This window comes from Odocoileus virginianus, chromosome 11 (assembly GCF_023699985.2).
Source record: "Odocoileus virginianus isolate 20LAN1187 ecotype Illinois chromosome 11, Ovbor_1.2, whole genome shotgun sequence".
Lineage (NCBI taxonomy): Eukaryota > Metazoa > Chordata > Mammalia > Artiodactyla > Cervidae > Odocoileus > Odocoileus virginianus.
In genome coordinates, this window is record NC_069684.1 from 71,165,423 (window position 1) to 71,189,831 (window position 24,409).

General features: G+C 42.0%; 1 protein-coding gene across 4 annotated transcripts in view; it reads left to right on the forward strand.

Moving 5' to 3' along the window:
* The window catches only part of DSTYK (dual serine/threonine and tyrosine protein kinase), a 78,705-nt gene that overhangs the window by 23,141 nt on the left and 31,155 nt on the right, over positions 1 to 24,409 (forward strand). For all 4 annotated transcript variants that reach the window (XR_011490439.1, XM_020891693.2, XM_020891690.2 and 1 more), the window contains exons 3-11: positions 11,522 to 12,191; positions 15,806 to 16,038; positions 16,436 to 16,519; positions 17,176 to 17,352; positions 18,201 to 18,330; positions 18,695 to 18,851; positions 19,267 to 19,399; positions 20,990 to 21,103; positions 23,165 to 23,279. Coding sequence is in view for 3 of the 4 variants with exons in the window: in XM_020891693.2 (XP_020747352.1) it covers positions 11,522 to 12,191; positions 15,806 to 16,038; positions 16,436 to 16,519; positions 17,176 to 17,352; positions 18,201 to 18,330; positions 18,695 to 18,851; positions 19,267 to 19,399; positions 20,990 to 21,103; positions 23,165 to 23,279 (1,813 nt within the window). In the remaining variant the exon portion in view is untranslated. The remainder of the gene's footprint in view (positions 1 to 11,521; positions 12,192 to 15,805; positions 16,039 to 16,435; positions 16,520 to 17,175; positions 17,353 to 18,200; positions 18,331 to 18,694; positions 18,852 to 19,266; positions 19,400 to 20,989; positions 21,104 to 23,164; positions 23,280 to 24,409) is intronic.

Sequence of the window (24,409 nt, forward strand, 5' to 3'; positions counted from 1 at the left end):
TCACTGGCGGCTTTCCTGTGCATTCAGACTGAGAGTGTGCACTTCTCAGCTTCAGGGCAATGCGAGAGTTCTTGGGTGACTCTGATCTTTGTTTATTGACTGAGCCTGCTCAGTTGACTCATAAGCTTCATAAGTTTATGATGCAAGCACAGTCTCTCTATACTATTCTGTTCTGGTCTAGTTACTTCAGCTTCCAAGAGCTCAGTGGTTTTCAAACTTTTTAGATTTTAATTCATGCTCAAAAACAGCATTTTGTTATTAGGACCCAGTACATATATACATGTGTGCATTTGGAATAAAGTTTCATGAAACAGTACTTTTATTTCTTGCAAAACGCACTGGTATTTTCTTCTCTATTCTATTTGACTTCATTTTTTAAAACAATGATAGCAACCCACTAAATTGATGATCTGACAATGTATTCTGACCTACAGCTTAAAAAACACTGTTAAATAGCTGAAATTTGGTTGGGTGGTGATTTTTCTTGTTCTTGCCTTTTAAAAACAGTCTTGGAGTGTGAACAAAGCCATCTGTAGGACAGGTGCATTATTTGATTGATTTCTCTGTCTCTTCATTTGTTGGTTTTGATTTTTAATGCTCATTTACTTTTGTCCCATGAGCTGAGCTGATAAAATAAAGTCACGAAAAAAAAAAGTGAGAGCTATTTCCCAAGTGTGTGTGTGTGTATGCATGTGTGTTAGTCGCTCAGTCGTGTCTGACTATTTGCGACCCCATAGATTGCAGCCTGCAAGGCTCCTCTGCCCATGAGATTCTTGAGGCAAGAATACTGGAGTGGGTTGCCATTTTCTTCTCCAGGGGATCTTCCTGACCTAGGGATTGAACCCTGGTCTCCTGCATTACAGGCAGATCTTTTACCATCTGAGCTACCAGGGAAGCTGTGAGCACATGTCTTACTGGTGAGATTTCCCAGCAATGCTCAAGGAATACATTGTTGTTGTTTAGTAGTTCAGCTGTGTCTGACTCTGGGACCCCATGGACTATAGCCGAAAGGCTCCTCTTTCTGTGGAATTTCCCAGGCAAGAATACTGGAGTCAGTTCCCATTTCCTTCTCCAGGGGATCTTCCCAACCCAGAGATTGAATCCCCATCTCCTGCATTGGCAGGCAGATTCTTTACCACTGAGCCACCAGGGAAACCCCCATGTATATGTAGTAAGCACTCAAACTGAGTTAACAATTAAGAAGGCTACTTGGCTGGGAGAGAAATTAAGATACCTAATCAGTTTTCTCTCTGCATGGTTGAAATATAGATAGATTCTCTTTCATGAGAAATATCCTTCTCTTTTCTTGAAGAATTTTCTAGCCTCCCATGTTCTGTTTCATGTGGTTTGTGAGGCTTCTTTAGTAATATTTCTTTGGATCTGCTTTATACTGCAGTGATTTTGATGTGGAAACAGCCACGGACCCCCGCGTTTCTAACTTTAGAATCCCTTGATGGTGAGCCTCAGAGGGGCCTTAGCCTCTGTGGCATTCAGGCTCTGCTTTGCCACTGTAGTCAGACTCCTGTCTCCATTGGCTTGCTGCTGGGAGCATTCCTAAGCTACCTTGAAGATTTTTCTTGCCAGTGAGAAAGATCTTTTTTTTAGCTCCAGTTATATTTAGAACCAGAGAATTAGTTCTAAACAGCCCTTCAATTTGGTTCCTAAAAGGGGTTGTAAAGAAAGGAAACATTTAGCTGAAGGAAACCAAGATTGAATTAGGGGAAATGTGATGTTCATTTTTAACTGTCAAATTATTAAAGCAGAATTTCCCCTTACCCTCTTACACAATGGTCATTCTTCTAATATGTTACTTTAAAGTCCTCATAAATTAGCCATTTTCAGTTTGTTCCAGAGTAGGGCGACTCATGGACCCCATACCACATGGTACCCACATGGAATACTACAGTATTCTCAGTTTTTTAGCTCTGGGTACCCTGAGATTCTCAGTTCATAATTCAGTAGTAGAGGAATACTGTCAAGCCATTCGTTCCTGAAACCTCATTTAGTGTTAAAATATGGTCATTTTCCAGTTGGCAGTACATTTCACCATTTCTCCGTGTTCACTGGTTTTGTCTTCATGCACATGCTTCTGCATTCTCACCCTTACCCCCGCTCTGGTGTATAGCTCACCTCCTTTTATTTTCTGTTCCATTTGCAAGTCCAGGGGGACACAGTCGTCTACCTTAGAGTTGCTTCAGTCTGATGTATGTGAGTCTGTATATGTTTTTCCCTATGAACACCTGTAAGAAAAGGAATAAAAACAAATGGAGGTGGTTAAACTTCCTCAGCCTGAGATGGGATTCCTACAGCCTAACGGTGGCATTTTCATTTTCGATGGCTGTTTCGCAGCTCTCGGCTTTCTGCTCTTGTCCGTAGCCTGTTTACTCCTCCCAGGTGTTTTCTGGCCCTGTGGACAAATGCAAATGTCACATGGCTACGAGGCTGCCGCATGCTGTCACGGTGACCGGCTCCTGGTGATGTCTGGGAAGGGGTATTTCAGGGAACTTCAGTAGACTGATATTTCCAAGAAAGGTCTAATGACTTGCAAATAAACTTATTTTTTTTCTTTGCTACTTTGAACTCTAATGAGTTGAAATAGTTAAATTTCTCTTTATAACCCTCAGTAGCCATCAGTGGAAGTAATCAATCCATTTGTCATTTCATAGTGACATTGATATTTTTACTTTTTAATCTTTAAAAATTAGAAGTTGTTTTATTTGATATATAATTTTTTAGTTGATTTGCAGTGTTGTACAGCAGAGTGATTCAGTCTTGTATGCATGTATGTGTGTGTGTGTCTGTATATATGTTCTTTCTCAAACTCTTTTCCATTATGGTTTATGCAGGAGGTGGCATGTAGTTCTCGGTGCTATACAGTAGCAGCCTATTGTTTCTCTGTTTTATGTATAATAGTTTGTATCTGCTAATCCCAGACTCTTTCTTAGTTTATTCCTCCTCACCCACTTTCCTCTTTGGTGACCAGAAGTTTGTTTTCTTTGTCTGTGAGTCTGTTTATGTTTCGTAAGTAAGTTTATCTGTATCATATCTGGATTCTACATATAAGTGACATCATATGGCATTTTTCTTTCTCTTTCTGATTTATTTCACTTGGTGTGATAATCTCTAGCTCCATCCATGTTGGTGCAAATGGCATTATTCCATTCTTTTTTTTTTTTTTTAATTTTTATTAGTTGGAGGCTAATTACTTTACATCATTACAGTAGTTTTTGTTATACATTGATATGAATTAGCCATGGATTTACATGTATTCCCCATCCCATTCCCCCCTCCCACCTCCCTCTCCACCCGATCCCTCTGGGTTTTCCCAGTGCACCAGGCCCGAGCACTTGTCTCATGTACCCAACCTGAGCTGGTTATCCGTTTATTCCATTCTTTTTATGGCTGAGTAGAAGTGTACATTGTCTATGTATGCCACACATACCCTTTCGTCTGTGGATGGACATTTAGGTTGCTCCCATGTCTTGGCTGTTGCAAATAGTGCTGCTGTGAACGTTAGGATGCCTCTGTCTTTTCAAATATAGTTTTCTCTGGATACATGCCCAGGAGTGGGACTGCTGAACCATAGGGCAACTCTATTTTTGGTTTTTTAAGGGACTTCCATACTGTTCTCCATAGTGGCTATACTGATTTACATTCCTACCAACAGTGTAGGAGGCTTCTCCACACCCTCTTCACCATTTGTTATTTGTAGAGTTTTTAGTGATGGCACTTCTGACTGGTGTGTGGTGGTACCTCACTGTAGTTTTATTCTGCTGTTGTAATCTATTTTTAAAAACACTTTTGGTGGCATGTAGGTGGTGTATAATGATGTATTAGTTTTGGGGTACAGCAGAGTGCATCAGCGATACATACAGCCCCTCTTTTAGACTCTTCTCCCGTATGGACCCCTGGAGAGTTTGAGTGGAGTCCCCTGTGCTGTGACAGTGGGTCCCGATTAGTGTCTCTCACACACAGCGGTCTGTGTCAGTCACAGCCGCTCACTGTGTCCCTCCCCCGCCGTTCCTCTCTGGCACTCCTAGGTTTGCTTTCCACATCTGTGACTCCATTTCATTCTGTAAATAAGTATTTGTACCAGTGTTGTTTAGATCCCACACATAAGCAGTACCTGTGATACTTGTCTTTCTCTGCCTGCCTGACCTCACTCGTATGACAGTCTCTAGGTCCATCTATGCTGCTGCCCACAGCATTATTTTGTTCTTTCTTATGGCTGAGTGATACTCCATTGTATATGTGTACCATATCTTCTTTAGCCATTCTTCTGTCATCTCCTTATAGTTTTGATTTGCACTCTCTAATAGTGACGTTGAGCATCTTTTCATGTGTCTATTGGCCATCTATATGTCTTCTTTAGAGAAATCTGTATTTAGGTCTTCTCATTTTTTGATTGGGTCGTTTGTTTTTTTGGTTATTGAGTTACGTGAGCTATATGTGTATTTTGGAAATTAAACCCTTGTCAGTCACATCATTTGCAAATATTTCTCTCAGTCTGTAGATTGTCTTTTCATTTTGATTATTGAAATTCATATTGATTATTCTTTTCATTTTGCTGTAAAAAAGCTTATAGGTTTGATTAGGTCCCATTTGTTTATTTATGGTTTTATTTCTATTGCCTTGGGATACTGACTTACGAACTTTCCGGACACTACTTGCTGAAGAGACAGTCTTTCTCCATATTGTATGTCTTGCTTCCTTTGTTGGAGATTAATTGACCATAGGGGTGTGGGTCTGTTTCTAAGCTCTCTGTTCTGTCCCACTGATCCATACAGACACTGTTTTTTTTTTTAATTTCTCAGCAGTTAATACTTTCACAACCCCAAATCAAAGTAAAAATTATAATTTTATTCAAAATTTAAACCCCCAAATTTATTAAACATTATTACTAGAAAACTGTCTTCTTTCAATTTTTGTTTAATTTTTGGCATTTGTTTTGGTGCCTTATGACACTAAATTTGTTAAGTGTTACTTTTAAGTTAGATACCATGTCTTCTGTGGAATGTATCTAGATTGAAAGGTAACAATTGACTGGTAAAACATGAAAGAAGTTTGGGTGATAGTCTTTTATCTGACGGTAAGCAGATACTTTTGGAAAAGAGAGTATATGGAATTAGGTCAAAGATGGCCATTTCCAAGGGAGAAAAAACAAAGTTGGAGTAATATGTGTAAGAGAAATAAAAAATGCTATTCTAAAAATATACATTAAAATAAAGAAACCATTATTTTATGGGGCAAAAAGAAAGGGGAACTAAAAGTGATGTGTTAAAAAAGGATATGGGAAGTTCAGGCAAATGCTGAATGTAAGTTCCTTCTAGGCAGTAATTCTGTGCTCTTTGAATTCAGCATCTCTCTGCTTTTCCCCTAACACACACTAACATACATAGTGAAATATAACCAACACATTGCTCTTTGCTAAGAAACCTGGTAATACTTACTATAGGTTAATTTACCTATTAAGGATATGTATGCTTTAGAGGCATGATTCTTTTTAAAGTCAAGCTCTAGTAGCCTTGATCCCTCTTAAAAAGACTAGCTTACAGGGCTATTTTCTCAGTTCACCACCACTTGTTCACTTTTGGCCTTCCAAGGTTAGCTCTTTGGAAGAAAATCTGGCAGAGATTATGGTCTTAATCTTCCTTTTTTGAGCAGAGCAGGGGTTTTTACTTGTAGCCAACATATACTTTTAACACAGAAAGCTAGGACTGTTGGGGTCTCTGAAATCATCTTGTCCATCCTTTATTCTTCTCTCAGAACTTTCCTAACATCAGGCCAGACAATTCCTGACACAGTGGACCTTCAGTCACTGTTTATACATGGTCTTTGTAGTCAGGTGAGCCTGGATTTACATCCTGGCTTGGTTACTTAACTGTGTGACTGTGGTGCTAGGGCATCCCCCATTTATAAAACAGAAGTAGTAATCTGTGTGTTTTAGGGCTGGTGTGAAGCCTAAATGAAAGACTAGGTGTAAAGCATCTAGCACAGTGTCTGGCCCTTAGTAAGCCTCCATTTGAATGAATTAATCAGTGTCCTTGAAAAGAGGATTTCCTCCTCTCTCAGCCACCCATCCGTTCCCTGACAGCCATCCATACTGGAACTCCTTCCATTGTGAAACTTAAGTCCTTCTGGTTCCTGCTTACTTAGACTTATTATTCTGCTCCGTTTAGAAGCAAAGTTCTTCATAATTATTATGAAGTACTTTTGTAATAAAATGAAAGAAGAGAGAGATGTTATAAAGGTAAAAAAAATAAAGAAGTTAAAGTTATAAAGTTAAAAGGTAACCTTTAACTTTCTTCAGAACGTTTCTTTCTTTCTTCTCCATTCTTCTGTTGTCTTTCTTGATGAGTCTAGTCAATGGTGAGAGAATTCACATTCCTAATTTTGTATCTGTGGGTACCTGGATGTTTGAATATCCACACAGTAGAATGCATGGAGGCTATTGAGTACCCTCTTGTCAACTTGTGTGTTACCTGATCATCACAATGTGAAATCAGGTAGTTTTGATCCTTAAGGGCTTCATGCTTGTGAGCTGAGATGCAGATCTAAAGCCTTTGCTTTGATGTGCTTGGGATCGTAACTCACTTCCGCTTTTAGCATAATGGTCTCATGCTTTCTGTGGCTAGTTGAGGGCTTTGGTTGGGATTATGGTTTTTCTCAAGTCTTGTTCTGGTCTGTGAGTTACCACTCCCTACTTTTACTGGCTAGGGAGATGAGCTAGTATCCATTTTATGCTGACTGCTGGGGTGAAGCCCTGGGTTGGCACAGCTGCTTGTGGCCTGTTATATTCTAGAAAGCAGCTGAGTCACAGCTCCACACTGGAGAGTGCTCAAATCAAGAGTCGAGATATTTTCTACAGTGTAACAGGAAGAGGGAGCATGCGTGGACTGTGTGTGCTCAGTGGTGTCTGACTCTGCAACACCATGAGGGATGTATTTGCCTTACTGTATAATTGACATTTAAGAGTGATAGTGATTTCAGAGAACTGTACACAAATGAGGGAGAATCAACCCTGTGTAAAATGGGGAAAACCTCCCATTGTTCTGTGCGAGTGGGCATGGGAGGCGAATTGATGGTGATGGTCGGTAGAATATGGAGACAAGGATTGGAGTCCAGGATGTGTCCGTTGTTGAGCAAAGGGTAGGACTATATAGTTATGTGCTTCTTTTCTGTGTGATGGAATGAGGTTGTGGAACTGTAGAGAAAACAAAGACGTTTATGACCTATCTGAGTGTGTGATTGTCTTCTGTTTGAACTGTTGGTTAAGACGACCATCCTTAGCTATCGCTGAGGGTGTAATGTGCTGTGAGTCATAGAGTAAAAGTCCTCACCAATCAGAGCCAGTATTTTTAGGAAGTGGTCAGGCTTCAGTGATAAAACCATTTCTTCTTGGCACTTAAGATAGTGTCATTTTATATTAAAAAAAAACAACGAAAGAGGAAAATTCTGGTGTTTGCAGAGCAGCAGTCTGCTTTTTTATTACATTCTCTTAATCTTGCCTAGAGAATTGATGGTAATACATCAGCTTCTGTAGATTCCACAGATTTGTGCAGATACATTATAAAAAAGATACCTCTTTAGGAATTTTCTGTGACTCAAAATGGGAATTATGGCATACTCTTCTGATTCTCTGGATTCTTCTTCTTTGACTGATTTCAGAGCAAAATGTTTCCTCACTGCTTCATTCTTGGAGTAGACGCAAACAGCAGTTCCAGATAAATGTGTGAGATATGGGTTAAAAAATAGACAGTTTTACATATGATGATTGAAAATGGTTTTGAGCAAACAGTATAGGCATCATTTATTCATCCAGTAATTGCACATTTGTTTATTGAATGCTCAGTAAGTGCAAACACTGTCTAAGTGCCAGGAAGGAGTACAGCCTTCCATGAAATAGCCTGAGGTCAGTCCTCCCTCTCAGGTGGCCATAACACATGGGCCAAGAAAGGGCTCATCCTCTCTGTGAATTTTTTTTCACTCCCTGTTTCCAGGAGACAGTGCGGCTTCCCTTTTTGTTTATAACCGTCAGGCATGAGTCATCCCTTTGCCGTGAGTATTGCAGAATCACGTATCACATTCCAGTCTAGTTTGTACTGATGCCAGGGTCTCAGCCAGCAGCTCTATTTTGCCTGTGTTCCAACAGTCAAGATAGTCAGAACAGTGAGACCGACTACACAAATTAATTAACTGGGGAATGGAGAAGAGAGAGCATGGAATTGTTTTCTATCCATTTTTGTTTATACAAGATATATTTAGGACTAGATACTTTCTAGGTGCCAATGCACCAGGCAGTATCTACCATCAGAGTTCATTTTAGGGGAATTTTTGAAACTTGATGTATAGCTGATGTATTATATAAGTTATAGGTATAAACATAGTGGTTCACAGTTTTTAAAGGTTATATTCTATTTATAATCATTATAAAATATGGGCTATATTCCCTGAAGCTTATTTATTTTATACACAGAAGTTTGTACCTCATAATCCCCTACCCCAAGCTTTCCCATCTCTCCTTCCTTGTCTGCACTGGTAACCACTAGTTTTTTCTTTGTATCTGTGTGTCTATTTCTTTTTTGTTATAATCACTAGCTTGTTTTATTTCTTAGATGCCATATGTAAGTGATATCATACAGTATTTGTCTTTCTGTGTCTATTTCACTTAGCACAATGCCCTCCAGGTATATCCATGTTGCTCTAAATGGCCAAATCCACTGTGTGTGTGTGTGTGTGTGTGTGTGTGTGTGTGTGTGTGTGTGTATGTATATTATATAGTGAAAGTGTTAGTTGCTCAGTCATCCAACTCTTTGTGACCCCATAAACTGTAGCCCACCAGGTTCCTCTGTGCATGTAATTCTCCGGGCAAGAATACTGGAGTGGGTAGCCATTCCCTTCTCCGGGAGATCTTCCAGTCCCATGGATCAAACCCAGGTCCTTCTGCATTACAGATTTTTTTACCATCTGAACCACCAGTGATGTATAGGTGTATATGTGTTTGTGTGTATATGTGTATGTATCTTCTCTATCCTCTGAATCCTTTTTTAAAAAAAAAATAAATCTGCATTTGTGAGCAAATAAAGTCAGCTCTCCTTTACAAAGGATATTGGTTCTATAAGTGTACTTGGTAGCTTTGGCCGACAGTTCTGTTGCACACATAAAATGGTCCTTTGAGAAAAACCTGGAAATTTGCTTTAAAATTTTAAGAAAATACATCAAATAAACAAGCAGCAAAATTCTTCCTGAAAACTTTCTTAACAACACTTACTTTCGTTTGAATATTTAGACTTTTTTCTCTTAATATTTCTATATTAAGTTTGATTGATTTATATCTTTAAAAAGATATATTTAAGACAGAAGCCATTTTTAAAATATTTTAAAAGCCACTGTCACCCATAATTATCTTGTTATAACTTTTCATTTCTTGAAATTCTCTTCTAGTCTATAATTACTATATGTAATTAGAATATTGGCATTTAGGCAATTACATGCTCTACTTTAAATCTTAAATGTTCTTACTTACCCTCTTTTTTGAATGTGCCTCATGAAATGATTCATACTCCAGCATTGTGACTCAGGGTAGTGAAAGGGGGCTTGTTTTGAATAGCAGAGTGAGTGTCAGATTAGTCTTCCAATCAGAAGACATTCCATGCAGTTTGAGGTACAGGTGAATAGCAGATTTCTTCTTGGCCTAGGCTTGGCTAGAAAGCAAGTAGATTATGTAGTGTTTGCTCAAATTACAAATGATGAGATCCTAAAAGCAGTTTTAGTTTTAGAGAGTTCAAAATGGCTAGTCAAATGAAAGTTCTGTGGCCTACCTGAGAATAAGATTTATGAATTCTTTGTTGAGGAAGAAGGTGAGACCTTTGTGCTTTGGTGGAAATAAGAGCTTGCTGTCTCTCACTCTCTGTTCTTTAGTACAGGCACATACACACACTTACACACAGTATAAGAAACAATAAGCTGGCATTTCCCAGCCCTTTCTCCATTGTCTGGAGAAAGAGATCAAAAAGGAAAACTCTTTAAAACATTTTAGAATTCTGCAAAGGATTGATTTTGAGTCTGCAGACTTCAGAGTTGGTGTGCCTGTAGTGGTAATATAGGTATGAGTCTCCAGATAAATGCTTAGGTCTGGAGTGCCAGGCAAAGTAGGCAATTTCAGAGATTTCGAGGAGCAAAATTTATTTCCCTCCATATTCCCATATAGATGGAAATATATGCTCTTAAGTGAGTCGAGATCCTTAGTGAAGAAGTAGAATGATAAGCAGAAACTAATAACTAGGGAAATGACCTGTTTAGGAGTTGGGTGTATCAGTGATGATTGGGTTCAAACATAGGTAACAATCAGAAAAATAAGGGTTTGCTTAAGCAAGACAGAGGTTAATACATTTTCCCCTTACATACATCCAAAGCTAGGCAGTTGAGAGCTGGTGTGGCAGCTCTATAGTCGTCAGAGATCCAAACTCCCACTTTTCTTTTTGCTTCCTCATCCTCAGGGCTGACTTCTCTCAGGACTGCCCAAGGGCTGTAGGATGACCAGTCTGTCTGTCTGTCACATCTGTGCTCCAGGCAAGAAGGGCAGGGCCACAGGGTGTACTTGCTAGCAGAGTCAACCCTTTGAAGAGCTTTTTGTTGTCCTACCTACTATTGGCCACCCAGTGTCTATAAAAGACATTGCCTTCCCATTGATGCAGAGGTTAAATATTGGATAGGCAGACCTTAGTCTCTGCCAGACCAAGTGATCATGAGCATAAAGGTATTCCTGAGACCTGATGGCTGAGACCTTGGGATGCTTGCCAACTCTTACAATAGGATGGTAATGTTTGACAGATCTAACCTTTAGTTTGCTGCTTGATTGATTGATTCAGCAGTGTTAAGGACTTACTCTGTACCAGGCACTGGAGTTACAGGGTGAAAAAGATAGACATGTTCCCTCTCTCAAAAGAGTTTATAAGCTAATTGGAAAAAAAAATTGTTTTTAAATTATAAGTATATAAGTGTATTGACCATTAAGAGAAGGAGAAGTAGAGAGTGCTCCCCTAATAGGGATTTCCTATTAGGGAAGACTCCAGAAGGGTATGACACAGGGTATACACTGAGACTTAAAGGATGCATGGGAGTTAGAAAGTTGAGGATGAGTCAGGTTAGAAAGAAGGGGAGGAATGTTCCAGGCAGATCCACTCTCAGTCTAAGAGTTCTTTCTTCATCAGAGGGAATCAGTGGCAGTTTCCAAAGCAACAAAAGGGACTCCAGGTTCTTTTTTTATCTAAAATGGCTGAAAGGACTGCCATCCTTTCTACTTACTTGTTTTTTCACTCTCTCTTGATGAGTGCCTGCCTGCTTAGGTGGCACCAGGGAGTGTTGATAACTGAGGAAGGAGGGGGACAAGTGATTGGGGCATGTACTGAAGCCCAGCTGCCCCATCATAGATCTGCATTTTGGTCTCAATGTGGGACTCTGGGGAGGCAAGGACTGGTTCTGACCCTGAAGTGCTGATATGACCCCCTTCCCCTTCCAGGAAGTGGACATTGTGGTAGCACCATGCCAAGGCCTCCGGCCCACAGTGGATGTTCTGGGTGACTTGGTGAATGATTTCTTGCCTGTGATAACCTATGCACTCCACAAAGATGAACTCTCTGAGAGGGATGAGCAAGAGCTTCAGGAAATCCGAAAGTATTTCTCCTTTCCCATATTCTTTTTCAAAGTGCCGAAGCCGGGCTCGGAGATAATTGACTCCTCCACTGAAAGAACAGAGAGTGAAAGATCACCACTTCATCGCCAGCTGACTGACCTGGGCTATCTGAGCAGCAGCCGCTGTAACTGTGCGGCCCCCGGCCAGGACACCAAAGCCCAGAGCATGCTGGTGGAGCACAGTGAGAAGCTGAGACACCTGAACACGTTTTCTCACCAGGTGCTACAGACCCGCCTGGTGGACGCAGCCAAGGCCCTGAACCTGGTGCACTGCCGCTGCCTCGACATCTTCATTAACCAGGCCTTTGACATGCAGCGGGACCTGCAGATTACACCCAAACGTCTGGAATACACTCGAAAAAAGGAGAATGAGCTGTATGAATCACTGATGAATATTGCCAACCGAAAGCAAGAGGAAATGAAGGACATGATCGTTGAGACTCTTAACACCATGAAGGAGGAACTTCTGGATGATGCCGCCAACATGGAGTTCAAAGGTGGGTCCTAGAGAGCTTGGTAGGGTGCAGGAACTAGGCATCCTCGAACCCTTTCCAGCTGGCGTAGAGTACATCAGTTCTGAAGCCCGAAGGAACCTACCTCGGTGGGGCTTATTAGCAGCAGCCTACCTAAAATCACTGAGCAAAGTTGGCCTCTCTTGTTCTGAGAGGTCTTCTTGAAAAGTCTGCCAACATTCCTTCCTGTTTGATAAATTCATCCCAGTACTGCTCTTCAGTCTCAGGTACCTATTTGTATCCCCGTGCCTCTCTAAGACTGGAGAAGAGCTGCTTGAGAATGTCGCTGAGTCGTGCTTTAGTCCTGACTCCTTTGTCGTGGCCCATGCTGCTGTGTTGGTTCTGTTTTGTGTCTCATGGTCTCATTTTCTTTTCAGGGTGCTCTTGAGACGTAACTCAGAAGGATTTCCCAAAGTAGCAGTTTTAGCTTTCCTGGCATTCCTGTTCTTCATGAATGACTGTTAAGAAAATTGGGCCAAATGCTTAGTCAGGTCTTTTGGTGTCTGAGGTCTGGGTGCTGCTGACTTTGTATAGTGACTCTTGCGTGAACATTAGCTCTCAGTTCAGTTCAGTCGCTCAGTCATGTCCAACTCTTTTTGACCCCATGGACTACAGCATACCAGGCCACCCTGTCCAGCACCAACTCCCAGAGCTTTCTCAAACTCATGTCCGTTGAGTCAGTGTTGCCATCCCAACATCTCATCCTCTGTCGTCCCCTTCTCCTCCCGCCTTCAGTCTTTCCCAGCATCAGGGTCTTTTCCAGTGAGTCAGCTCTTCACATCAAGTGGTCAAAATATTGGACCTTCAGCATCAGTCCTTCCAATGAATATTCAGGGACTGATTTCCTTTAGGATTGACTGGTTGGATCTCCTTGCAGTCCAAGGGATTCTCAAGAATCTTCTCCAACACCACAGTTGAAAAGCATCAATTCTTTGATGCTAAGCTTTCTTTATAGTCCAATTCTCACATCCATACACGATTACTGAAAAAACCATAGCTCTGAGTAGATGGACCTTTGCCGACAAAGTAATGTCTCTGCTTTTTAATATGCTGTCTAGATAGGTCACAGCTTTTTTTCCAAGGAGCAAGCGTCTTTTAATTTCATGGCTCCAGTCACCATCTGCAGTGATTTTGGAGCCCAAGAAAATGAAGTCTGTCACTGTTTCCATTGTTTCCCCATCTGTTTGCCATAAAGTGATGGGACTGGATGTCATGATCTTAGTTTTTGGAATGTTGAGGTTTTTTTTTTAATTTTTTTTTTTTTTTTTTTGCCACACCTCAATATGTGGGATCTTAGTTCCCTGACCAGGAATCAAACCCATGCCCACTGCAGTGGAAGTGCAGAGTCCCAGCCATTGGACCACCAGGGAAGTCCCTGAATGTTGAGTTTTAAGCCAGCTTTTTCACTCTCCTCTTTCACTTCCATCAGGAGGCTCTTTAGTTCCTCTTCACTTTCTGTCATAAGGGTGATGTCATCTGCATATCTGAGGTTATTGATATTTCTCCCGGCAATCTTGATTCCAGCTTGTGCTTCATCCAGCCTGGTATTTCTTATGATGTACCCTGCATATAAGTTAAATAAATAGGGTGACAGTATACAGCCTTGACGTACTCCTTTCCCAATTTGAAACCAGTCCATTGTTCCATGTCTGGTTCTAACTGTTGCTTCTTGACCTGCATACAGATTTCTCAGGAGGCAGGTAAGGTTTTCTGGTATTCCCATCTCTTTAAGAGTTTTCCACAGTTTGTTGTGATCCACACAGTCAAAGGCTTTGGCATAATCAATAAAGCAGAACTAGATGTTTTTCTGGAACTCTCTTGCTTTTTGTATGATCCAGCGGATGTTGGCAATTTGATCTCTGGTTCCTCTGCCTTTTCTAAATCCAGCTTAAACATCTGGAAGTTCTCATTTCATGTACTGTTGAAGCCTGGCTTGGAGAATTTTGAGCATTGCTTTGCTAGAGTGTGGGATGAGTGCAGTTGTGTGGTAGTTTGAACATTCTTTGGTATTGCCTTTCTTGGGAATTGGAATGAAAATTGAGTTTTTCCAGTCCTGTGGCCATTGTTGAGTTTTCCAAATTTGCTGGCATATTGAGTGCAGCACTTTAACGGCACCGTCTTTTGGGACTTGAAATAGCTCAGCTGGAATTCCATCACCTCCACTAGCTTTGTTCGTAGTGATGCTTCTAAGGCCCACTTGAGTTTGCACTCCAGGATGCCTGGCTCTAGGTGAGTGATCACACCATTATGGTTATCTGGGTCATAAAGATCTTTTTCGAATAGTTCTTCTGTGTATTCTTGCCACCTCTTCTTAATATCTTCTGCTTCTGTTAGGTCCATACCATTTCTGTCCTTTATTGTGCCCATCTTTGTATGAAAGGTTCCGTTGGTAGCTCTGATTTTCTTGAAAAGATCTCTAGTCTTTCTCATTCTGTTGTTTTCCTCATTTCTTTTCATTGATCACTGAGGAAGGCTTTCTTATCTCTCCTTGCTGTTTTTGGAACTCTGCATTCAGATGGGTATATCTTTCTTTTTCTCCTTGGCCTTTTGCTTCTCTTCTTTGCTCAGCTATTTGTTAGGCCTCCTCAGACAACCATTTTGCCTTTTTGCATTTCTTTTTCTTGGAGATGGTCTTGATCACTGCCTCCTATACAATGTCATGAACTTCCATCCATAGTTCTTAACATAGTAGAACAGCCTCTATAGGTGGGTCCTGCTTATTGCCATTTTCTAGATGAGGGAATTAAGACTCAGTTAGCTTCAGTAATTTGCTCAAGATCACAGAGATACTAAGTAGTAGAGGCAGAATTTGAATCTCGACAGTCTGATTCCTGAGCTCATACTCATAATTTCCACACTTTACTGCTTCTTTATCTGTTCCCTGTTATTGATGTTACCATCTTCTTGGGAACCAGCTTCAAAACCTCAGCATGAGGACTTCCCTGGCCGTCCAGAGGTTCAGGCTCTGCACTTCCAATGCAAAGATACACATTATATATCCTTGAAGCAATGACAACCTTCCAGTTTTACTTTTTATTTCTCCAATAGTTGATTAGAATTGAATTCTTGACTCTTGGATTTTTCTCATTAATATGCTGGGAAGTGTGAAATAGTACAAAGATTAGAGGCTTTGGAATTCATGAGCTTTGCGTTCAAATGCTAGGTATATTATTCCCTAACTCTACCATCCCCTTCCAGTGCCCAGTTTATTCTCTTTTTGAGGCTTTTTCCTGATGTATCAAATATAACCAGTAATACCCTTCTGACATTGTTGTTAGGGTTAAATTAGATTAGATATGTAAAATACATACTGTGCATTTCAGATAGTTTGCACTCAATAAATGTTGTTCCTCTCCTTCTGTAAATGTGATGTAAGAGCTGAAAGAATCAATAGGTTCATTCTGTACATAGGTGCTCCTTCAGGATTCTTAGATGCCTTAAATGGTTGAGGATTGCGTGACCCCTCATGCTGAGAGTCCAAGTTTGTCAGCCTTGTGTGTTTTGTAACAATCAGCATGCTAGCTCCCTGGGTCCGACAGTATTCAGTGTACCTGCCCATTCCCCTCACAACAAATTAGCTTTTTGCTGTGCCTCCATAGATGTCATTGTCCCTGAAAATGGAGAGCCAGTGGGCACCAGAGAGATCAAATGCTGCATCCGACAGATCCAGGAGCTCATCATTTCCCGGCTTAATCAAGCAGTGGCTAACAAGCTGATCAGCTCCGTGGATTACCTACGTGAGAGCTTCGTTGGAACCCTGGAACGGTGTCTGCAGAGCCTGGAGAAGTCTCAGGATGTCTCTGTTCACATCACCAGTAATTATCTCAAACAGGTACTCAGAGGGTAGTTAAGAGCTGGCCACAGATAACACAGGAAACAGAATCCACCCACGAACCCAGCTTCAAGTTAGCCAAGAATCTCCCTTTCAGTCTTCATGCCAGTGCAGTTTGAATTTTGTTTTCTTGTCTCACGACCTCTGTCTGTGGGGGTGCTTTTGAGCTGTCAGGTTGCAGCCCAGCCAGTGAGCAAGACGATGGAGATGAATCAGAGGGGTCCCACTGGTCACAAAACAGGTGACCGCCGTGCCTTGACTCTGTACATACATGGAGGGGTAGATTTGGGACCCTTGAAACTGGACCATGTTCTTGAAATAAATATCATTTATTGCATTTTTAATTATCCACTTTACTCAGGGCATGTTGACTTTCTTATTGTGTATTCTTTTTCAGATCTTAAATGCTGCCTATCATGTTGAAGTCACATTTCACTCAGGGTCCTCAGTTACAAGGATGCTGTGGGAGCAAATCAAACAGGTAGAGGTTTTTTAGGGAAATATTTTTCAGCCCCAATTGGCTCAAATGAATCTTGGTCGCTCCAACAGGAACTAATGTCTAGGATGTCTGTCCTAGACAAACTGATATCTGTCAGTATAGGTGGCCATTGCTCCTGATTTTCCTGCCTGGGGAAGTTCTGATTTATGCCTGTTCTGAAATAATTATTAAATGTCCCCTTTAACTCTTAAAAGTGATGTACCTAAATGATATTTTATGGAGCCATGAAACTCTACTTCTCTAGCTTTTTCATGTTTCTTTTCCCCAACCCAAGTGTTTTCTCAGAACCAGGCTTTGTTACCAAAGACCATGAGTATAATTTATTTTCTGGTATTCAGTCTGGTTCTTATATTGAATTATTTGCTGACTTTAGAAAGGGATTTATCAGGCACCCCCAGTATTGATTGTAATGTATTGAGGATTTGTGAACATGCATTCCAAGCCTAGTGTTCTTTGATGCTTTCCATTGGACTGAGCCCCGATTTTGAGGTAGGTGAAATTGGAGAGGACTGTTGGACCTCATACAGCTCTGGTCTGAAGATCCTGGCATGCTGAATGGGTAATCCCGCAAGGAAGGGGTGCTTCCTAGTGGTTCCTGTCTCCCCTCCTCAGTGTTCTCACTACCCCTGTCCTGACAGATCATCCAGCGCATCACTTGGGTGAGCCCACCTGCCATCACACTGGAGTGGAAGAGGAAGGTGGCCCAGGAAGCCATCGAGAGCCTCAGTGCCTCCAAGCTGGCCAAAAGCATTTGCAGCCAGTTCAGGACTCGGCTCAACAGTTCTCACGAGGCCTTTGCAGCTTCCTTGCGGCAGGTGAGTCTGTAGGAAAGGAGATACAACTGGATCAAGCAGAGAGGAGCCTCATCTGCTGTGGAGTGCTTTATCTACTGCCCTCTGTATAATTGTTTAAAATCATCAGTATATTTTCTTTCTGTTGTGTTAGAGGATAATACTAAGTTACAGGGTGTTTCATCAATAAATGTTTCATGTGGATATTTTTCTAACTCTAGAGAGAATGGAGAAAACTCAGTTAATTTCTCCTCACTTCACTGAGTGAGGAATGAAAATCAAAGGGTAGGAATTTTATATAAATTTATGTAGTATTTTAGGAATGAGTGACAAAAAGGGATGGCATTTAAGCTTCCATGTGTGTGCTTGGTCACTCAGTCATGTCCGACTCTTTGCAGCCCCATGGACTGCAGGGGATTCTCAGGCAAGGGGATTCTCCAGGCAAGAATACTGGAGTGGGTCACCATGCCCTCCTTCAGAGGATCTTCCCAACCCAGTTATAGAACCCAGGTCTCCTGCACCACAGGCAGTTTCTTTACCATCTGAGCCAGCCAGGAAGCCCCCAACTTTCATAGTAGTTTGCAATTATGTGACATTTGTTTGTGCCTTTTGGGGAGGGTGTGGGTGTGCAGGTGCATGTGTGTACATGTTTGTGGAGGGGAGGGTGGGTGGATGTGATTATACATCCAGGAGGAAAAAATTACTACTTAATGAGTGCTCACTGCCTGCCAACCCCCGAGTTGCGTTACATGCATCTTACTTAATTCTCACAGTTACCCTCATGAGGTAGATATTGTTATCCCTATAATAGGTGAGGAAGCCAAAGCTGGGGACCTGATAAGCCATATTTCTTTCTTCTTTTTCTGTCCCAGCTGGAAGCTGGCCACTCAGGCCGGTTGGAGAAAACTGAAGATCTATGGCTGAAGGTTCGGAAAGATCATGCTCCCCGCCTGGCACGCCTTTCGCTGGAAAGCCGTTCTTTACAGGATGTCTTACTGCATCGTGAGTCCTTACTTTTTCCCTAGTAAATTGGAGGAGGCTTCTGGATACCTAACATCCTCATGTCCAACCTCGGAGAATCCCACTGTCTAAAGCTTGCAAAGCTGTCTAAACATCTACTATTTTTGAATTTCTGATGAAGTCTGCTTGGTCCTGCTGTTTATATTGTTCAAATAACACAACCAAAGTTTATTTAAATTAAAGCAGTTAGGTTACTACTGGTTTACAAAACATCCACATTTCTTCCCCTGGCATAGTTATGACTTCCTGCTTCTACGCAGGTCCGCATCTGAGAATCTTAATTAAGAGTCAGTTGCCCAGCACGTTCACATCCTTCCTGCCTTATCTCTGTCTCTGTCCCTTACAGGTAAACCTAAACTGGGGCAGGAGCTGGGCCGGGGCCAGTACGGCGTGGTGTACCTGTGTGACAACTGGGGGGGGCACTTCCCTTGTGCCCTCAAGTCAGTTGTCCCCCCAGATGAGAAGCACTGGAATGACCTTGCTTTGGAGTTCCATTACATGAGGTAGGTTCTGCTTTCAGTCATCTCTGGGGGAGCAGTTCTTCTAGAGAGGAACCTAGAAACCTCGTATAAATTTTGTACTGAGAGATACAGTGTGCCCTGTCCCTCCATTCCGTGTCTCACAATGCTGTAGGCCAGTATTTCGGTCTCTTCAAGGCCTTTACTCCTTTCCCTGCCCTTTCCCCCCATCCTAATTCTTAGACACATCCTTATGTTTGCCTTTCTTCCTTAGTCCTCAGGGCCTGTCCACTTTCAGATTCCATAATTCTTTGTCCTTGTTAGAGAGCCCATTCTCTTGGCACTCTCTTTCCTGAGGGCCATTACTCTGGGCCTGGACTAAGCATGGTCCCCCGTGGTGACATGCTACTCGAGGATAGCACCAAGATGCTCTAGACCAGCCCTCTCTGCTCCTCACCAGGTCTCTGCCAAAGCACGAGCGCTTGGTGGATCTGCACGGTTCTGTCATCGACTACAGCTACGGTGGTGGCTCCAGCATCGCCGTGCTGCTCATCATGGAGCGGCTGCACCGGGACCTCTACACAGGGCTGAAGGTGAGGGGGCCAACAGGGAGTGGCCAGTTTGCAGCCAGATTCACGGGTTCCTTTCTGGCCTTCCTCCCTTCTTCCTGATTCAGAGCCTCACTTTTGGAGTAATCAAACTTTATTACCTTCAGTTCCAAAACCCTAAAAAATGTCTCATAAGTTGTTTTTTGGCCCATTTTATATCTAGAATATTGCAATTCACTACTTTTACCTATTGTGGTGATAATAAAAATCTAGACTACACAGAGGAGCAGAAAAGCTTCCTATAACTCTACTATTCTTTCTTTTTTTTTGTTCTCAGTGAATTAAACCAGTTTTTTTTGGTCAGCAAATATTTATTAGTGGTTACTTTGTACAAGGCCTTGTATTAAGCAACATAAGAGGATATCAAAACATATAATTGGGGAAAAATATATATATATAAATTTATTTTGGCTAAGACTTGAAAAAAAATTGTAGTCAGTGATCATTTCAACAGGTGCCATTTGAGTTTGATAATACCCTGGTGGGTAAAATTTGGGCAGATGTTGAAAAGAAGAACTTAAACCAGGGGAAGAAGTAGGATAGTGCCCAGGACTTGTGAAAGACACTATGACTGTGTTGGAGCAGGTGGTTCATTTGGGGAATAGAGGGGAAATGATATGCAAAGAAGTGTTGGGAACAAATTATAAAAGACCAAAACTGTTAAGAATTCCATAAAATTCAAATTCTTTTATAGACAGTGAGAAGCAAAAGATTTTGAACGAAGGTAAAATGTTCTCAGTTGAATGCTGAGTTCCTCTCATCTAAAACAGGCCACAGGAGGGAAATAAAGAGGTTTCTTTTGTTTGTCCTCTACACTGGAGCTAGAAAAGCTAACCCCAGAGTGTCTTGTAGGTTTCTTCTCACAGGTGCCTCTTTTCCCAGTTTATATGGAAGCTTTCAGAAGTAAGACAGAAGAATCTTTAGAAATGCTTGCAGGAGCCATGAGAAATCAATAAAATGAAGAAAAGGACTCTCCAAGTGGCTTTCTTTCTTCATTTCAGGGGAGTTAGGCTCGGCACCTTGAGATGCTTTTCCATAAGTGGGTTAGAGAACCATATATGGGCTTTTGGATAAGTGATATAACATTCTCCAGAATTCAGAAGACCCTAAATTGGAACCTTGCTACAAGTAACATGAATGACTTTGGCATTTGAATCCATAAAACCAAATCTGGACTAACTAGGCCTCCAAAACAATGGAAGTAAATCTGCCTGAGAGCCCTAGAAATACTCACTCTGAGCCTCTAAGGCAGTTCTAGAGTTTATTCAGGTTAGAGATGAGCTCATGCCTTTAGGTGTTTAGTTGTGGCTCTCCAGGTCACCTTTGGGGATCATCCAGCTGCCTGAGTGCTGCCTGCAGGAGACGTGTTCTGGCCTTACAGCTTGCCTTTCCTTGCCTTCCCTTTGTTTCCCTCTCCTGCCTGCCTTTCTCGTCCCTGGCTTTCACCCGCTTCTCTGCCTGGTACCCTAGTGTGCAGTCACTCAGTACCTCACAGAGGAACTCTTAGTCGGTATAAGTGAGTGGGGTTGAGGAGTCGTCCTCTTGGTGACACATAAGCCCTTTTGTCTCCCCAAGGCTGGGCTGGCCCTGGAGACCCGTTTGCAGATAGCCCTAGATGTCGTGGAGGGAATCCGCTTTCTGCACAGCCAGGGGCTTGTCCACCGTGATGTCAAACTGAAAAATGTGCTGGTAAGTAAGAGCTGTTTCGCCAAGATAACTCCCTGTCTCTGCATGTAAGTGACCTTTGGAAGGAAGTACACATGAATGAGGGCTTCCCTAGCGGCTCAGATAGTAAAGAATCTGCCTGCCGTGGAGGAGACCTATGTTTGAGCCCTAGGTTGGGAAGATTCCCTCGAGGAGGGGATGGCTGTCCACTCCAGTATTCTTGCCTGGAGAATTCCACGGACAGAGGAACCTAACTAGCTACGGTCCATAGGGTCTCAAAGAGTCAGACACGACTGAGCGACTAAGACTTTCACACATAAAATAATTGTTCACAGGAAAAGCCTGGGGTGAGAGTAAAACAGTTCACAGCAGAACAGATGGATGGTATCTTGGACTTTCAGCTTAGGGAAGAATTGCGTCATAGGTCTAGCTTATATTGCTTAAGGTTTTTTCTCCTAACCCTGGTGAGAAAATTTAAACTTACCAGAGAAGCTAAAAAGGGGTGTGATGAAGACCCACATGCTGCTTATCCAGATCCATACTCTCCTAGTGTAGGCTCTCTTTGTTTCTTTCTCGCTCTCGTCACCTGCATGTGTACACACACTTTTTTACTGAACTATATGAGAGTAAATTGCAGATAAAGGTCTGCTTCTAGGGAATTCCCTCATGATCCCTGGCCAAGACTCTGTGCTCCCAATGCAGGCGGCCCAGGTTTGATCCCTGGTCAGGGAACTAGATTGACATAACTGCAGCTAAGAGTTCTCACGTTGCAACTAAAAATCCTGCACAACAGGATCCAGTCACAACAAAGATTGAAGATCCCAAGTGCCGCAGCTAAGGCCTGGAGCAGCTAAATTAATTAAAAAAACAACAACCAAGTTTGCTCCCAAATACTTCAGCTGTATCTTCTAAGGAAAAGACATTCTTCCACATAATTAAAATGCCATTATCGGGGCTTCCTTGGTGGCTCAGTGGTAAAGAATCCACCTGCCTATGCAGGAGACACAAGAGGAATGGATTTGATCCCTGGGTTGGGAAGATCCCCTGGAGGAGGAAATGGCAACCCACTCCAGTATTCTTGCCTGGGAAATTCCATGGACAGAGAAGCCTGGCAGGCTGAAGTTCATGGGGTCATAAAGAGTTGGACACGACTAAGCACAACACAGTTACAGTTACATAAAGATTTATAACATTGTGTTAGTTTCTGGTATATAGCAAGGTGATTTAGTTCTACATATCTGTATTCTTTTATCATATTCTTACCAATTTTATGCCATTACAAGATACTGAATATAGTTCCCTGTGCTATAAACATTGTTGATTATCTATTTTATATGTAGTAATTTATATCTGCCAATCCCAAACTCCTAATTTATCCCTCTGCCACCCCTTTCCCCTTTGGTGGCTGTAAGTTTGTTTTCCATGTTTATGAGTCTGCTTCTGTTTTGTAAATAAGTTCATTTGTATCATGTTTTAGATTCCACATAGAAGTGGTGTCCTATATTTGTCTTTCTCTGACTTCTCTTCTTTTGATAATCTTTAGGTCCATCCATGTCACTGCAAATGGCATCATTTCATTCTTTTTTATGGCTGACTTATATTCCATTATATATATATAGAGAGCTGCTTCTTTATTCCTCTGAGACATAGATTTATTGCCTTGGACCTTAGGAAAGGAAACTTGAGGGAGTCATAAAAGCCCTCAGCTGACCAGAGGAGCTCAACCTTCTTACTTACCAACTTTCTGCCCTGGGTTCTGGAGGTCAGAGGAGAATAATCAGGAACTGAAATACTTTTCCTTAGTGTCCTTCATTTATTCATTCTTCCAACATTTGCTAAGCTCCTGATACGTGCTAAGCACTATGCTGTATGCTGGGGATACAAAGATGAAAAAGACGGTCCTGGCATCAGGTTGCTTACAGTCTGGGGAGAAGTAACAGGAGTAAGTCTGGAGACAGGGAGATGGGAGGCAGAGCTGATTAAGTACTGCTGTGAGGTGAGTGCCTGCTTCTGAGCTTGGGTATGCAGTTGAGCGCTGTGTGCAGGGTGAGGCATAGGGTGACTGGCATCCTGCTTTGTTGGCAGTTGGACAAGCAGAACCGTGCCAAGATCACTGACTTAGGATTCTGCAAGCCAGAGGCCATGATGTCAGGCAGCATTGTGGGGACACCAATCCATATGGCCCCTGAACTTTTCACAGGTAAGCTGGAGGGTGGTGAGTGGGTTTGGGCAGAGCTCTGTATTTTAACCAAGTGCTACCCTTTGGACTAAGTAATACCCTCAAGTACTACTGGCAGTTCTGGTACAGGGGGAGAAACCAGAACAGGAGAAACGCAAGACAAGTAGGGAGAAAAGTGAAGAGGTAAAGGAGCAAGAAAGACAGTCACAAATGAGAGTCACCAGCTACCTTGTGGCTGTCTCCCTGGGCTGTTAGTGCCATAACTGGCATAGTCAGCCAATTATTTAATCATAAAGTGTTGATAGAGTGAAGTCAGAAATACAGAAACAGATATTGTATGTTAACACATATATTACAGAATCTGGAAAAATGATACTGTGAACCTGTTTGAAGGGCAGGAATAGAGATGCAGATGAGAGGATGGACTTGTGGACACAGCAGGGGAAGGAGAGGATGGAAGGAATTAAAGAGAGTTGCACTGACATATGCACTGCCACGTGTAACACAGACAGCTAGTAGGAAGCTGCTCGGGCTCCCCTGGTGGCCCAGTGGTGCAGAATCTGCCTTCCAGTGCAGAAGAGTTGCGTTTGCTCCCTGGGTCAGGGAGATCCCCTGAAGAAGGCCATGGCAACCCACTCCGGTATCTTGCCTAGAGAATCGCATGGAGCGTGACGTGTTACAATCCCTGGGGTCGCAACGGGTCAGACACGACTGAGCAACAGCAACATAAGGATCAGGAGTTAGTTGGACAGCTATAGTTTTACACACATCGAAAAGAAGTAGGCAGTCACCATTTTTCTTTCCCTGACTTTAAAAAATTTCTATTCCCACTTCTATTATTTGATCTTGGCCACTTCATATTTAAAGTCCTTTGCTCGTTTCTACTGCAATTCATCCTACTGTTATAAAAGTAATCTTTCTAAAATATTTTCTTTATGTTACCTCCTGCTCTAAAGCATAAATGACCCCTTCTCCCCACCGAATCCAGACTATCTGGCTTTATGTTTAAAATGTGTAAAAATGTTCTGGTTCCAACCTGTTTACCCACCTGTATTTTCCAATTTTATTTCCCTAACATGACCTTTCAGGATTCATCTTTTTGACAGTCCCATTAAAATTAAAGGCCTATTTTCCTTCTCCTTTGTCAAGTT